The sequence below is a fragment of the Macaca nemestrina genome, chromosome 11, assembly GCF_043159975.1.
Source record: "Macaca nemestrina isolate mMacNem1 chromosome 11, mMacNem.hap1, whole genome shotgun sequence".
In the NCBI taxonomy this organism is placed as follows: Eukaryota; Metazoa; Chordata; class Mammalia; order Primates; family Cercopithecidae; genus Macaca; species Macaca nemestrina.
The window spans coordinates 115,848,182-115,864,720 of record NC_092135.1 but is presented as its reverse complement, the minus strand read 5'-3'; the positions used below and the strand labels follow the sequence as shown (position 1 = coordinate 115,864,720).

General features: G+C 54.7%; 1 protein-coding gene across 19 annotated transcripts in view; it reads left to right on the top strand.

Moving 5' to 3' along the window:
* LOC105481198 (tensin 1) overlaps positions 1 to 16,539 on the top strand; it is a 206,471-nt gene that overhangs the window by 173,405 nt on the left and 16,527 nt on the right. For 11 of the 19 annotated variants that reach the window (XM_011740568.2, XM_011740569.2, XM_024792657.2 and 8 more), the window contains 5 exons: positions 967 to 990; positions 1,475 to 1,513; positions 9,051 to 9,249; positions 12,256 to 13,325; positions 16,014 to 16,100. In XM_011740568.2, coding sequence (XP_011738870.2) covers positions 967 to 990; positions 1,475 to 1,513; positions 9,051 to 9,249; positions 12,256 to 13,325; positions 16,014 to 16,100 — 1,419 coding nt within the window. The remainder of the gene's footprint in view (positions 1 to 966; positions 991 to 1,474; positions 1,514 to 9,050; positions 9,250 to 12,255; positions 13,326 to 16,013; positions 16,101 to 16,539) is intronic. The other 8 variants (XM_071073350.1, XM_011740576.3, XM_071073352.1 and 5 more) reach the window with 3 other exon arrangements.

The following is a 16,539-nucleotide window of genomic DNA, read 5'->3' as shown; positions in this document are numbered from 1 at the left end:
GCTTTGTGCCCCTGCTGACGTCAGGCCTGGGTGAGGACTCTCTGTAGGGTTGGCGGGTGACAGATTTCCTTGCAGCCTTCCTGCCTGTTGACTTGTGGAGTTGGCACAACTTCCATCCTCCTCTAGCTTGGGGCTTTGGAGGCCTGGTCTCAGTTTCCTTGGTGTTGTGGATATCTCTGCTGGAAGCCACACATTCGAGGTGTTCAGGCCCTTGTGTACATGCACATGGGCGCACACACATGCACACATGGGTACACACACACGTACACACACACACTCACACACAGTCAGAGAAGCATGCCCCTGCTGCTCTGTGCCAGGGCCTCTGCTGGCAGCCCAGCTGGCTCTGCTCTGAGCATCCACGAGGCATGACAGGCATTCACCTGGCATCCACGAGGCATCACTTGGCATTCAGAGTGGTCTCTTGGTCTGCCTCTTCAGGCCCACAGAACCCTACCACAGAAACCCATGACTGGCAGTGGCCATCACTGGCTGCCATCTCCTCGACCCCCTTGCCCCCAGCCCAGGTCTTCTCCTGCCTTTCAAAGACCTGCCACCTCCGGGCTTCTGACTCTCTCCGGCCTGTGCTCATCCCCCATCCCCATTCCCGATGCTGGCTGCATCTTACCCTGCTGCTGAGGAGAGCACCCCAAGCTCTGAGGAAGGAAGGAGGATGGTTGCCCGGCCTCCCTGGGGTCAAACAGCCGGTCCTGTTGGCACGGTAGAGGGCAGGGCCCTGGGCCTGTCTGGCAGAAGGTGCTCCTCTGAGCAGACACCACCCCAGGTTCACACCTCTGACCTCCTCCTCCCATTTCCCAGCTCCTCTCCTTCCTATGGTGGAGGGAGACAGGGCTCCCTGGGCCCTTGGTGGCCATGTGGGGCCACTGAACTCAGAAAGCTGCTCCCTGGGCTCTGGTTTTAGGGCTGGGTGGAGGCTCCTGGGGTCAACTTTACTTTTTTCCTTAGTTACCAGAAGATGTATCCAGCCAGGTAGGTGGGCAGTGGCATGCATTTGTGACCCACGAAGCTACACAGCTGGGCACAGCCTCCCACTCAGAGTGTCAGCATGGCCAGGGACACTGAGCCACGGGGGGTCAGTAGAAGGGGGCCAGCGGCTGCCTCTCACCAGCCAGCACACTCCTGCTTGACACTCGGCCCACAGAGCCCTGGGCACGGGGGTTGTGAGGGGCTCAGGCTCCTGAGAGTCAGGAGCTCAACTATGCCCTGGAGCCTTGGGGTCCTGTGCAGGGTGGGCCTCGGCCTTCCCCTTGGAGCCCTTCTGTGGACAGCGCAAATTGGCCCTGGCCTCACCCCAGCTTTCCCACCTCCCTTTTCTCCACAGATTCTCTTTCTCAATAAATAATCCCTGTTAATATCTTTCTCTCTTTTTCCTTTTTTGCTCTTCCTCATCTTCACCACCTGCCCTTCTTTCCTGCCTCTCCTTCCTCCCATCTCTCTTCTCATCTTCCCTCAGAGGAAGATGAGGGGAAGGTGGTGGTCAGGCTCTCAGAAGGTAAGTGGCATTTGCTGTGGCTTCCTGCTCTCTGGGTCTGGAAATGGCTTTTCATGCAGGGCTTGAAGAGGCTGGCTGGAGGCAGCTCTCTTTCTTCACTGGAACTTAGGTGACCAGGTACATGGCCTTCCTGTCCCTCAACGCTTGGTGATGAGATATCACCCTGGGCACCTCCTGAGTCCTGATGGGGGAGCTTGTAGCTGCCAGGCACAGGCGCAGTCAGTGTCTGGGGGCTCCTGCAATGTCACCTTGCTGACCCAAACGCTCCTCTTGCACCTTCCTCTCCCAGCACCATTTGCGCCAGCCTGCCTGGTGTGCAGCCGCTCACAGGGGTAGACAGGGAGGGACTCAGATCCCCTTTCCCAGGGCGTGCTCCACAGGCATTTCTCAGGGCAGAGATTCTCCACCTTGGCACCACTGACAGTTTGGCCTGAATGACTCCTTTTTTTTTTCTGAGATGGAGTTTCGCTCTTGTTGCCTAGGCTGGAGTGCACCGGCACAATCTTGGCTCACTGCAACCTCTGCCTCCCGGGTTCAAGCAATTCTCACACTTCAGCCCCCTGAGTAGCTGGGATTACAGGCATGCACCACCACGGCCAGCAATTTTTTTTAATTTTTAAAAATTTTTTAGTAGAGACAGGGTTTCACCATGTTGGCCAGGCTGGTCTTGAACTCTTGACCTCAGGTGATCCACCCACTTTGGCCTCCCAAAGTGCAGGGATTACAGGCGTGAGCCACTGTGTCCGGCCCTGAATGAGTCTTTGTTGTGGATGCTGCCCTGTGCACGGTGGGAGGATTAGCAGTGTCCCTGGATTCTACCTGCTAGATGCCAGTAGCTCTCACTCAGTCATGACAATCGAAAATGTCTCCAGCATTGCCAGTGTCCCCTGGGGGGATAATTCTCCTGGTTCAGAGACCCCATCTTAGAGCCATGATTTGCCCTCTGGAAGCCCTGCCTGCTTTCCTATCAACACTGAAAGTACCGGGTCTGTCTTTCGGGAATCTCAGACAACTTTGGGTATTTCAGGAAATCTATGGACTCACCGTGTATACAATAACGCATTGGGATTCCCATGCAAGTAATTCTGAAAAGCAGTTTCAAGGAGCTGGCATGTCTATGGGTCCCAGATGAACCCCTGATTTAAATGAGCCCTGCACTGGGCACCAGGGAAGCAGAGAGGGGGCATAATCAGGTGGGAGGCCTTGGACTCACTAGGAGCAGAACTCGAGTGAGGACTCAAACCAGCAGGTGAAACAAAGTGGGTGCCAACCTGGGCGGGAGACCAGCATCTGGTTCTGGGCACTGGCATCCCCATCTCTACCAGGAAGATGGGGCAAGGTGGGTGCTGTGATCGCTTCCAGTTCTGACGGGTTAGGTGTTCTGACTTCCCACCTGGGCCCTGGGCCGGTTGGCTGGTTTTCTCAGGCCTATTTCCCACTTTCCTTTGTACACACCACCTCGATTTTCCACCCCCTAAGCGGGCATGGCCTGTGCCCCTCTAAATCTGCTGTCACCCAGCTAGGATGGTTGGAGTTTCCCAGAAGACTTTGCCCTCTCCTAACCAGCTGGGGTTTGGGCAACAGCATCAGGCTGCTTGGGGGGCTGCAGAACAGGGCAGCTTCCAGAGACAGAGTAGGTGGGCCACAGCATGCGTCCCTCTGCTGAGAACGGCCCCTCCTCGCTCCCCTGCAGCCTCATGCCTGGGGAAAGGGCTTTCTCCCAAGCTGGAGGCTGACCGCTGCTCCTGGCAGGGCAGGAGCTGGGAGAGAGAAACTAGAATTAGCTGGAGCTCAGAGCCAACGTTCCTGTGCTTCAGATGCCGGACCATGCAATAGGCTCTCAGCTCTCCTCGAAGCTGGTTGACTTAGACCCGTGGTATCCCAAACACTCTCCAGTGGACTATCCAGCAAGCTGGCAGGGCCTGGTGATTGTCTCTCACTTTGGGGTGACTTCAGGGGCGTGGGCCTCGATAGAACAGAACTATCTGCCAACTGCACCTCCTGAATGACTCTCATCTTACAGGGCCCCAAGTGCTCTGGCCAGAGCCACAGAGTTTGGAGGGGAAGGTGCTTAGGGGTTAACTCAGCCACACCCATTGTTGTCACAGATATGCAGCTGACATCAGCACCGTGGGTGGTGTTGGGGGATCTGCCCAAGGTCACAGTTAGGAGGTAATGTAGCCAGACTGGAGTTATTGGTCTCCTGTCTCTTCCTCAAGTGGCTGTTTCAAAGCTCTTCTCAGGCCTGCAGGCACCGTGCCCTGGGATTCCAGTGTGGGAGTTGGAATTGCTGCCCATGGTCTGGGGAGTGGAGTGGGGAAGGGGCAGGGAGCAAAGCTGTGGGCAGCCAGTTCCTTATTTCCTGACTCATGTGCCATAGCCCTGGTCAGACTAAAGCTCATTCTTTGCTGACCCTCTGAGGCTCCACTTGATTTCCCTGCTGATACTTTGATGGGAAATTCAGAAAAAAATGCCCGTGAGGCAAAAATGGCCAGAGGCAGGATTATTCAGCTGGGGGAGAAGAAGAATTTGAGGGATGTCTGCTATGTCCCGGGCGCTGTGCGAAACACTTTACATTCATTCATTCTTTCATTCATTGCTTCATTTATTCTTAATATTTTGTGCACTGACTGTGTGCCAGGCTTTGGGAATATAAGGATGCATAAGGCAGCTGGTGAGGAGAGTGATGCCAACAGACATTTCAATATTAGGCAAAAGTGCTGAGCCGGGGTAGGAATAGGATGGCATGGGGGCTGGGAGGAGGGGGCATGTGGCCCAATCTAAAAGGTTTGGAATTCTAACTTTTGAGCTCCTAGATCTGGGACCTGGGGGTTTCCATATTCCCTTCTTCCTCTTTCACCCACATGTCTTGATCTAACTTAGAGTGGGTGTGCCCCTTCTCTCCAAGCAAAGAGCCTCTTTGGGGAGACAGAAAATACGCTTCAGGGTGTGGACGAGGAGCTGACAGTGCCAGACTGGAGGAGCCCAAGTCACCCTGTGCTGCAGCTGCTCTCCACCGCCAGCAGTCACTTGGCAGGGTTTGGGCTCCTGGAATGTTCTACATGAAGTACCCTCCCTGTCCCCACCTCTCCCGCCCTGCCCAACTCCCTGTAGCCTCTGATGCAGCTGCTCCAGGATTGGAGGAAAGGAGGAAAACAGCAGGAGAGGTGGTGCGAGTGAGGAGTGGAGGAAGGCAGGAATGGGCGGCTAGGAGCAGTGGTTCTGAACACCGGGCCTGGGATTGGCAAGAAAGAATTAGGAGGAACTTTCCTGTCTCTTCTCACCTGATCCTAGCCGGGCAGGTGGGTATCCTCATTCCCACTTTGCAGATGAGGAAACTGAGTCCCAGAAAGTCTCTAGTAAGTGCACGGGTGGTGGGTGAGGGGAGAGCTTGCAAGTAGAAGTATATTGTCCTGGGGTGGGAGAGAGAGAAAGAGCCAGGGAATAGACAGAAAAAGGAAGCATTTTCAATGTGGAAATCTGCATCTGAAAACTTGGGAAAACTGATGTTTAGCCCTGAAGATGGGTTTTAAACAGTTCTGTAGATGAACTCAGGAAATCAAATAACTTCTCAAAGGTCCTTCCTGCTCTGGGTTCATGAGGAGTAGAGATTGTATGAAAGGACTTCGTTCATCTCCACCCCATGGTGTGGGACTGGAAGGGCAGGTAGGGGTGGCAGTCGGAGGGCAGACCAGCTGACCAAGGAAGAGGATGTGCTGGGAAGGAGAAAGGAGGTGGGGGCCCGGTGAGGGCAGGGCCAGGTGGGGCTGGGTCTGAGTGGCCTTGGCTAGGTTGGCCACCCAAGGCACAAGGGCTGTTTCCAACATTGTGGTGGGAATGGATGCAGCTGCTTCTCCCTGGGCGAGCCATCCTGTTCCCCAAGTTCAGACTCCCAGTGTCTTGAGAACTGCTCTGGTGTTCTGCAGTTTAGGAGCTGAAGGGGCCAATGGGACTGTTGCCTAAAGAACTTGGCCATCCTATCGAGCCATCTCAGGGTTCTAATACACTGTCCCATGGGCCCTCTATGCCATCTTACCCGCAGACTCCAGGCTGCAGCTCAGGTGCCTGTGTTTAGACTACAGGATGGAGTTGTGCGGCCCACTTTATCTCAGTTTTACAGTTGCTAGAAGGGGTACCTGTACTTCCTTAAAGGGGTGGGGCATAGGGCAATGGGAATTGCTTACCTAATGTGTGGGTCAAGGGCATGGCGGGAAACTGATAGTTCATTCCAATGGAACAACCTAGGACAGTTGATGGACTCTTAAAAGGTCTGGGCAGAGCAGTGAGGGATGGTAAAGCACCCCGAGTGCTCCCTATCAGGAGCAGGGAGCCATCATCCCAGGCTTTCAGGAACCAGGAGGGAGCTGGAGGGCAGGGCCGCTGACTGGAGTGTGGCTAGAGGGAGATGGGGAGGGGATGTAGCCACTGGCACCTTGCTCTTCTGTCTCCCTCCCTCATCCCCTGCCAGTCCCTCCTTACTAGCCAAAGGCCAAAGCTGTCCTGAGCCAGAGAGTAAGAGGGTCTGGATGACATAGTAACTAGAAGTCAGCCTCCAGAAACGCAGATCAGGGTAGAGAGCGGATCAGGAGCGATGTCAGTGGATTGGAGAAGAGCACAGACCTTCACAGTATCATTCATATAGGTTTCAACTTGAACTTTAGGGAGTGAGAAAAATGGATGTGGCCTCTGAGATCTTACTATGTGTCTCTGGATGGGGCTGGAGGGTAAGTGTCGTGCTTCTGTGACTTTGTGGAGCACATGCAGATTGAGGGCCTGCTGTGTGCCAGGTGCTGTGTGAGGTCTCGGCACACAGACCAGCTAGGCAGGCTCTGGGAGCCCACGGGCAGCCAAAGAGTGGCTTTGTCTCCCTGGCTGGGAGAGAAGGGGTTCCGAGAGCCGTGGAGACCCAGGCGAAGCTATGCTGAGTGCCTGGAAGGGTCTGGGAAGAGTTTTCAGAGAGTGACCTAGGGTGGCAAGAGACGGGAGGGGACAGTGGACTCTGACCTTGGGTGTTATTTGCATGGCTGTGGGTGAGACTCCCTCTGATGATCTCTTCTCCAAGCTGGATTACCAGTTGCTCGAGACTGAAGCACTCACTGAAACTATTGGCTCCCCGACTTGCAGAGGGTTGCATGTGCAGTAGGTAAGGGCAGGTCGGGGCCAGACTGCCTGGGTTCCTCGGCCGACTCTGCCCCTTGCCAGCTGTGACCTGGGCAAGGTACTTACACCCCCTGAATCCTACTTTTCCTGTATAACTGTTTGCTCTTTTTATCATTAGGAATAACCCTGTGGAGTTGGCTCTTCTCTGGCTGATGGGCTGGAGTGCTGAATAGAGCCAGCTCTGGGTGTCCTGTGAGCCTATGGGCCCTGTCTAGGTCACCCAGAGCCAGCTTGTGAGTCTGGAGATTCTGGTGCTAGTGTTCACTGCCACTAATTATCCATATGTCCTGGGCACATGGCTCCACCTCTCTGGGCTGAGGAGACAGGTTAGATCAGGGGTCAGCATACCGTGGCAGCTGGTCAGATCCCGCCCACTGACTATTTTGGTAAAAAAAAGTTTGATTGCGACCCAGCCATGCCCATTCACTGTCCTATTGTCTATGTAAGCTCTCACACCACAAGAGCAGAGTTGTGTAGTTGCAACAGTGACAGCCTGACCCACCAGCCTAAGATGTTTACTACTAAGTCTTTACAAAAAAGTGTACTGGGCCTGCTCAGGGGATCTCTGCATTGTCTCGTAGTTCCAGCAGAGCCTCATGCTTGGGTGGCACAGAATCCATGCCTTTGGTGTGAATTGGCCTGGGCCTTCTGTGAGGGGAGTGGGTGGCCTGGGCTGGTTGAGGGAGGCTTTCGAGGAGGTCTTGCTGGCACTGCCTACATGGATTCCAGCTTTGGGTGCTGAGGTGCCTGGATCTACATCACCCTGTGCCTGGTACCTAGAATAGACCACCCGTGCCTGTCTCTTTGCAGACAAACTACCCCAGCCTTGTCCACTGTCATTGCTGTCGGGTGGAGGGGGCTCTGTGTGGGGACAAAAGGCAGATGGGTAGGCTGTGGCTGGAGCTGTGTGCAGACTCCATTGCAGCCTCTGGGATCTGCTCTGTAAAGGCTCCTGTGCTGAGGGACCATTCTTTTCCGGTGTCCAGAGAGGCCGCTGGCCTGGGTGTAGGATGTCAGACCTGGGGGCCACCCCAGAAGCCACTCCGTGGAGGCTGTGCCCCTAGGCAGCAAGGCTGGAAACGCCCCGCTAGCACCCTGGTGACAAGGCTCCTTCCAAATTAAGGTTTTCTTTGGGCTAAGGGGAGGAAGGTTGCATTTCAGCCAGCTGGACCACAGGCCTGTCACCCATGAGGGACCTGGAGGAGGGGGCTCTTCTCCAACTCTTACCATCACTGTCTTGGCCAGCGGGGGCTGCAGGGGCCTGGCCTCCTGAGGGCTGCACAGACTCTGGTTCTTCAGTTTCTCAGGCTGATTTCAGTGGATGACTTAGTTTGGGCAGTATGGCTCTGTACTCAGGCCAGGTTCCTCCTGGGTAAGACAGGGACAGGGCGGGGTGTGGAGGTGGTAGGAATGACATCCCTCCCCGACCATGGCCTGGGGTAAATAAAAGTGTTCTGCTGCTTCTTCCTTTTTCAAATGGAATTCGTTTAGGAGCTAGCCTCAGAGGCCCTAGAGGAGTCGGGCAGGTGCTGGTCTGGGAGTCGGGCCATCTGGGACCCAGTCATTTCCCTTGCCAGGCCTCAGCATCCTCATCTGTAAAGTGGCCTTTTCTAGCATGTGTCCCCCACCCCCTCCTCTTAGGCCGTTTTGAACACCAGGTAGGGCCGTGTATAATGAGGTCCTCTGTAAACTGCTTGGTGCTACAGGAATGCCCGAGGTGGGCGATGGAATGTTGAGTTCCGCCTGGGAATGGGGTTCCCTGACGCTAGTCTCTAGAGGAATGCTGAGTGTGTCAGGCGGAGAGGCCTGGGTGTGTCTCGGCATGGAAGGGGCTGGTGAGTCCACAGCAGCCCCACAGGGCAAGTCTCACCAATGCAGGCCTGTTGCTAGGTGGCTAAGGCTGTTTCTGGATTCTGGGTAGGGGGTGGAGCTCACATGAACTCTGGCACTTCCCTGGGATACAGGCAAGGCGGGGATGGACCTCTGGGCCCGCTGTAGGGCCTCAGACTCTAGTGGCACCAGGAGAACCTGGAAGGGCCTTCAATGAGCAAGATCACTGAAGAAAGAGAGCAGCCAAAGAGGGTGCCAGCTGTGGACAGACTCTTAGTTCTTGGAGGGAAGAGTCTCTGATGACCATATTCTGAGGCAGAGCCTGGGATCCATTTCAGAGCCCCCTCCTCTGAGCAAGGCCCTGGTGAAAGGTCACTGCAGGGCAGGGTGGGTCTGGGCAGGCAGGAGCCTTTCCTGTCCTTTGGGGGCTATTCCTATGTTCCCAGGCAGGAGTCCGGGAGGCTGTGTTCCAGGGGAGGTTGGGTGGGCCTTGCACTGCACCCCTGTGGATCTGTGCTCAGAGTCTCTTTCCCCTTGCCCCTTCCAGAGCCCCGGAGCTATGTGGAGTCTGTGGCACGGACAGCTGTGGCTGGGCCCCGAGCTCAGGACTCTGAGCCCAAGAGCTTTAGCGCTCCAGCCGCCCAGGCCTATGGCCACGAGATACCCCTGAGGAACGGGACCCTGGGTGGATCCTTTGTCTCCCCCAGCCCCCTCTCCACCAGCAGCCCCATCCTTAGTGCTGACAGGTAAGCTGGGAAGGGGCAGTGGGTGGGGGATGAGAATCCAGGCCTGGGACTGGGACGGGATGGGTGAGGCCTCCTGGATCGGTTGCCTGTGGCATGGACAGGCAGAAATCATACCCGGATGGTGGCACCTTGCAAACCACTTCATCAAGGTGCATTGAGGGCACGTGTCCTGCGTGCTGAATCCTGTGGGGAGCCCAGTGACCTATAATTCCCAGGCCTCATTCAATTCCGCCCATCCAAAACTGTGCGGGAAGGAGTGAGGCTTACCACGGTGAATGCGGCAAAGTCCTTCTCCAAGTTGAAAATCTACCAACAGTAATGACTTATATCGTGGGCTCATCCTAGGTACCAGGCACTTTTGCTATGTGCTTTATGCAGTTATTTAATCCTCACAGCAATCCTAGGAGGTGAGCACTGTTATTGTTCCTACTTTTCAGACGAGGAAACTGAGGCATAAAGGTGCAGTAGCTTGCTCAAGGTCCCGCAGCTAAGCAGTGGCATAAATCGGATTCAGGTGGAAGCGTGTGGTTCCAGAGCCCACATCTCTGTCCTCTGCCCCAGACCTGCGTCATGGCGCCCTCCCTGCACACGATGAGAGTCAGATGGGCCCAAAGCCCACACATGAGTAAAGGGCTTGGAGCTCAGAACAAGGGGCCATTATTTCTGGCTAGGGATGCAGGGAGGATTTCTGAGGGCTGGAGGCATTTGTGGAGGGTCCAGAGGAACTAGCGGGATGTTGAAAGATGAAGAAAGAGAGAGAGGGCATTCCAGAAGGACAGCCCAGCAGGGACAGAGGACTGGGCTGTGGCCACGGTGGGAGTGTGATGCTGAGGGCATGTGGCCTGCCATTAGGGGGTGCCTCGGTGGATGGACGACTGGCGTTCATATTTCTGATTGCATCATGCAGAGATGAAAGCCCAGAGTTGGGTGGACAGTCCCTGCTGACAGACTCAGTGGAGGGGTGCGGCAAGGAGCTGCTTGACTGGGGCAGTGGGGGTGAAGGTGGAGGGGACACAGAGATGGGATGACAACATAAGAAAGGAGGGTTGTGATCAGCTCAGGCGAGGCATCGAGTGCCAGGCAAAGGAGGAGGATCCAGGAGGTGTCGCCCCCCAGGAGGGGAGACTCTGCCCTGACCATCCCTTCTTCACTGTGCCCACTGCCCTCCCTAGCCTGGGATGTCACAGGGCCTGCAAATTCCCCTGCCAGGCCCAGTGGGTCCAGTTTGCTGCACTGTCTACATTGGCTCAATGCTGAGCCTCCCCTGCAAGCGGGGGTACCATGGGAAGACTAGGGGAGCAGATGAGCGGAGGCAGCTGTCTTCTGGATTCTAAGCCAAGCATTCCCCCTCCCCAGCCTCTTAACAGGCAGCAGGCTGCGTTGCTCAGGAGGCCTGACTCCAGCAGAGGGTTGCATTTCCTGTTTTAAAGGAAAGGGGATTTTCCTAAGTTGCCCCAGCCACCACCGTTGTTGGTGCTCAGTGAGCCCTGGCATTAGCAAGCTGTTCATTGTTTCTCACTCAAATCCCTCCTGCTGAAGTGTTGGCCCTTTCCAGGAAGCTAGCCTTTCTCCCCTAGGATTAACCTTCCAGAACTCCATTTTAGTGTCTCCTTCTCTCACCCTGCTTAGCCTGGCTCTGTCTCGCACTCCTCCGAATCCAGTTTATTCTAGATTATACCAGGTGGTGACCTTCTGCTCTGGCGCCTTCTGGGATGCAAAGTAGACTTTGCCCTAGCCTGGCCTCTGACCGTCTCCTTACCCTTGGCTCTTGCCTGGCCCAAGAACACACTCCCGACCAAAACCTCACATCACCCCGTGAACGTGAGCTTATCCAACCTGGCCCAGGGAGGGCCAGCCCACCACAAGATCCTTCCGGCCTGCAGCTCCAGGTTTTGGCCCATTGGCTAAGTAAGGACCCCTCCCCATGGGGAGTTCCCGGTGCACAGCCTACCTGCTACCTCCCCACAGCTACTAGTTTATGCAAAGCCCCCGTCCACCTTTGTTTCTCTCGCCATAGATGGATAGAAATTTGGGTCTAGAAGGAGTCAGGGTCAGCTAATCCAGCCCTGTCATGTTCCACATGGAAAAACTTCAACAAACAAAAAACTTACTGGCCATCACATTGTGCTGCTGTGCTCTCATATGTCACTCCATGCGGACCTAGACTTAACTGTACAAGGGAACTTTTGATTGTGGCAATTACCCCAGGTATAGTCTCCTCTGAACTGAATTGTCTCAGAGTCAGAATTGGTAGTGACCTCTGAGCTCATCTCATCTAACCTCCCAATGCAGGAAATTCCTTCTACAACATTCAGGCCAGTAAGTCTGTCAGCCTCTGCTTAAATGCTCCTAATGACAGGAGCCTCATTACCATACAAGACAGCTTTCTCCATTGGTGGCCACATCCCCAGTGGCTGGAGAGCAGACCTTATAATGACCTGAAATCCCCTGATGTGAAGCCTTCCCCTATGATTCCTTGTCTTTGCTTTTTTGGAGCCATCCAGGAGTGAAAGCCCCAGTCTAGCACTCTCAGTCAATGTTTGAGGATGATGACATCACACTTGAGGAAACTGAGTCAAGGCAGGGCTACCCCCAGTAGGAACAGGAGCCAGGAAACTCCACTGGGAATCTGTGTGATGCTGGAGGCTCTATCATGACAGCCACCTCCAGTTTCGATAGGAGAGGGCTCTTCACTTTGATGTGGCTCAGGAGTGAGCATGGTGCAGTGGGGAAGACGTGGGCTTGGGAATCAGACACAGCTAAGTTGAAACCCTGGTCTTTTATAAGCAGTGTGGTCCTAAGCCTACTGCTTAACCTCCCTGAGCCTCAGTTTCTTCCCCTGATGGTTCTGTAAGGTAACATATAAAACTCTGACGTTCTGCCGCACTGCCAGTGGGCCCATTCTTCCTGTTGTTTGTGGTTGGAGGGGAGGGCAGAGAGCACGCTGTAAATCCACCCTTCATTCAGTTCTGTCCGCTGACATCGCAACCCTCCATCTCTCTGCAGCACTTCAGTGGGGAGTTTCCCATCCGGAGAGAGCAGTGACCAGGGTCCCCGGACGCCCACCCAGCCTTTGTTGGAGTCTGGCTTCCGCTCCGGCAGCCTGGGACAGCCCAGCCCGTCTGCCCAGAGAAACTACCAGAGCTCTTCTCCTCTCCCGACTGTGGGCAGTAGCTACAGCAGCCCCGACTACTCACTTCAGCAATTCAGCTCATCTCCAGAAAGCCAGGCCCGAGCTCAGTTCAGTGTGGCTGGCGTCCACACCGTGCCTGGGAGCCCTCAGGCGCGTCACAGAACAGTGGGCACCAACACTCCCCCTAGCCCTGGCTTCGGCCGGCGGGCCATCAACCCCAGCATGGCTGCCCCCAGCAGTCCCAGTTTGAGCCATCGCCAGGTGATGGGTCCACCAGGCACTGGCTTCCATGGTAGCACGGTCTCTAGCCCCCAGAGCAGTGCAGCGACCACCCCGGGGAGCCCCAGCCTGGGTCGGCACCCAACAGGGGCCTACCAGGTTTCTGGCCTCCACAACAATGTGGCCACCACCCCGGGAAGTCCCAGCCTGGGCCGGCACCCTGGGACTCACCAAGGCAACCTGGCCTCCGGTCTCCATGGCAATGCAATACCCAGCCCTGGAAGCCCCAGCCTGGGCCGTCACCTGGGAGGGTCTGGATCTGTGGTTCCTGGCAGCCCCTGCTTGGACCGGCATGTGGCCTATGGTGGCTACTCTACCCCCGAGGATCGGAGACCCACAGTGTCCCGGCAGAGCAGTGCCTCTGGCTACCAGGCTCCTTCCACGCCCTCCTTCCCTGTCTCCCCTGCCTACTACCCTGGCCTGAGCAGCCCTGCCACCTCCCCGTCGCCGGACTCAGCAGCCTTCCGGCAAGGGAGCCCAACACCGGCCTTGCCAGAGAAGCGAAGGATGTCGGTGGGAGACCGGGCAGGCAGCCTCCCCAACTATGCCACCATCAACGGGAAGGTGTCTTCGCCTGTCGCCAGCGGCATGTCCAGTCCCAGCGGGGGCAGCACTGTCTCCTTCTCCCACACTCTGCCCGACTTCTCCAAGTACTCCATGCCAGGTGAGCCTCTCCACTTCCATCTTCACCTCTCCTGCTGATGAAGTATGTACAAGAGTGAAATATCTGTCCCAGTGAATGTTCTGACATTCCCTTGGCAGGCGAGCCTGGGTGAATCACTGATTTCTGGGACTTAGTTTATCTGTATAAGGAGAGTTGGAGGTGTCCTCCCCATAAGTGTGCTGTGGTTGTGGATGCTGAGATGAGGATGTAGATACAGATGAGGATGATAAAAAGAATAATGATGAATAGTATTACGGTTATGATTATCATCATCCTCATAGCCATTACCACTTGCTGGGCACATGCTGTGTGCCAGGCTCTGAGCTAAGTACTGTCTCATTTAAGCTTCTTGGCCACTTGGTCAAGTAGGTATTAATATTATTAACCCCAGTTTACAAACTGAGGCTTAGAGGCTCTGTCACTTGTCTAGTATCATACAGTCAAGAAATGGCAGAGCCAGGCTTCCAATCCAGGCCACGCCACCCCAAAACTAATGGTCTTCAAGCATCATTGGAGTTATCTTTATCATGTGTCCGTATCTTGGGGGGTCATCATTATTTAGCATGACCTTGAAAACCTGCCTTCCAAACCTGGATCTCCATACCTTTGCCACCCCCGCAGTGGCCACATCACTCCTCATAGACCCAACTTCATCAAAGCCCATGCAGGTTTGTGCAGTGAATTCTTCACCCATCGCCAGAACTTGCCACCTTTGCCTCTACTTAGATAGCTCATTGTCTAAACACAAAGGCCAGCCTCTAACTTGACTGTGTGCACCATGGCCCTGAATGTTTGAGGCAGATTTAGAATGTTTTGGGCCGCCTCAGATGGGCCCCAGCTGCCTAGATTCTCCCGGTATCACTCTCAGGTCCTGCCCTGAGCCTGCCAAGCCAGGACACCTAGAATGACCCTGCACCCCCTGTTTCCTGCCGCCCCCCGGGGACATCTGGTTCCCAGCCCCTCTCCTTGAAGGATGCAAAACGTCTAGTAGCTGGGACACTTCCTGTTTCCCACCATCTTCCCTGCTTAAAATAGCCTTTGGAGTCAACACAGGAAGGCATGTGGGACTGCAGCCGCCTCTGACAGCTCATTAAACAGGCCATGGCAGCAGTGGGGCCTGGGGCTTCGGACGGAGAAAGGCAGCCTGAAGCAGTTGCACGGCCCAGCTGCCTAACCCAGAGACCTTCTTCAGCACACAGCTGCCAGAAAAGGGAGCTGACCTCTCCCCTCACGATCGCCGGAAGACAGATCCCAGAAGCATAAGGGAGTGTAAATCATAGGTTGAAATTGACTAAGCACTGGAGACACAACTTGTGTCTCCTGATCTGCTCTCTTAACTTTACAGTGTCTTTCATGCCAGCTTCGGTCTCTGAAGACAGGAGAGGAAAAATGTGGAATCCTCATCTCTTTCTATTTCCCCTCCCTTTTTTTTGGTTTTCTTTGGTGCCAAAAGCTGAAAGAAGAGGTTGAGAGTGAGGGCCACACATCCTGATGCTTAGACAGGAAGATATAGTTTAGCTGGTCCTAAACTGGCTGCTAGGGCCTCTTACCAAGGCCACCATCTGTGTGACTTGGGCAAGTCACTTCTCGTCTCTGAATTTCTCCTTATATGTAAAAGTAGGCAGTTGGACTCTGTCCTGTCTGAGCTCCCTCCAGAATCTCATGTTCTATGACAAATTTGCAAGGTCTGCAAAGAGTCTGGGCATGGGTGCGTGTGGGGGTGTTGTCTGCCTGAGAAGCGGGGTGCCCGACATGCAGTAGATGGCCTCTAGATTCTAGGCCAGCTATCACCTGTTTAATCCAAAGAGAAGTGAGTTTTTTTTGTACTTTGTGATGCAGAACATAGGCTTTCCCTGTGGAAAGTGAGGAGGGGCCTGGGGGAACAGGGGGCAGAAATGGATCTTTCTGCCCTCATCTTCATGGTGGGTGTGCTGAAGTTGAGAAACTGAGCCTGTGGAGGAAGGTTCTAGAAGCAAGCGTTTTAGCCCATGGGAGAAAAGCCGCAGGAAGGGTTTAGTCACAGTCTTCTAGGGAAAGGGGGACATGGGGTGGAGGAAGGCTTTCGGTGGGCTCTGCGAGAATGCAGTGCCAGGCCCTCCACCAGGAGGTGGCTCAGCCACCCAGAGGGCGTGCAGGGGATAGGGGATGGATGAGGAGGCCGAAGGTCCCTTCCACTGTGCGTTCGAGGACATCAGCTTTTGATGTCAGTTTCCTGGGGCTGCCATAACAAAGGACCATGTGCTTAGTGGCTTAAAAATGACAGAAATGTGTTCTCTCACAGTTCTGGAGGCTAGAAGTCCAAAATCAAGGTGTTGGCAATGTTAGGTCCTTCCTGATGTTCTGGGGGAGAATCTGTCCCAGACCTCTCTCCCAGTTTCTTGTGGCCGCCAGCATCCTTGGTGTCCCTTGGCATGTAGATGCATCACCTCAGTATCTGCCTGCACCTTCCATGGTGCTCTCCCCTGTGTGTATCTCTGTCTACTCTCCTTGTAAGGACACCAGGCCTACAGGCATACTGGATTAAGGCTCACCCTAATCCTGCGTGACCTCATTTTAATTTGTCTACATCTGCAAAGACCCTATATCCAAATAAGGTCAAATTCACAAGCACTGGGGTCAAGACTTTGATGTATGTTTTGGGCGAACACAATTTAACCCATAACACTTTCTTCCCTTCTCCTGCTTTAGACAACAGCCCGGAGACACGGGCTAAAGTGAAGTTTGTCCAGGACACTTCTAAGTATTGGTACAAGCCTGAGATCTCCAGGGAGCAGGGTGAGTGCTGGGCTCTGTGGTCCATCAGAGGTCATAGCTGGCTGAGGCCTCCTGTGTCTTCCCTGGGCAAGGAACAGAGGCAAATTCAGTCCTCTTTGTAGCAGGGGGTCATCACAGAGGGGGCTGGGGTTGAAGTTAGACAGTAGGAGGCACTTCCCGCAGTGAAGTGTGGGAACACAGAAGCAGTGGTTGTAGACACTTCTTGGAAGGGTTCTTAAAAACAGCAAAGCCTTGGTTTTCCTGGGCAAAGTAAAAGGTCTGCCAAGATAACATGAAACCGTAGCTCTCTGTCTGCCTGATGTGGGAGGTTTTTGCATTTTACAGAGAGAGAGAACAAAGTTGGGAATGTGGGAATGATTCTCAGGGGAAGCCTGTCTGGGTGTGGGACAGGGGTCAGCAACGGCAACCCGTGGGTCAAATCTGGATGCTGCCTGCTTTT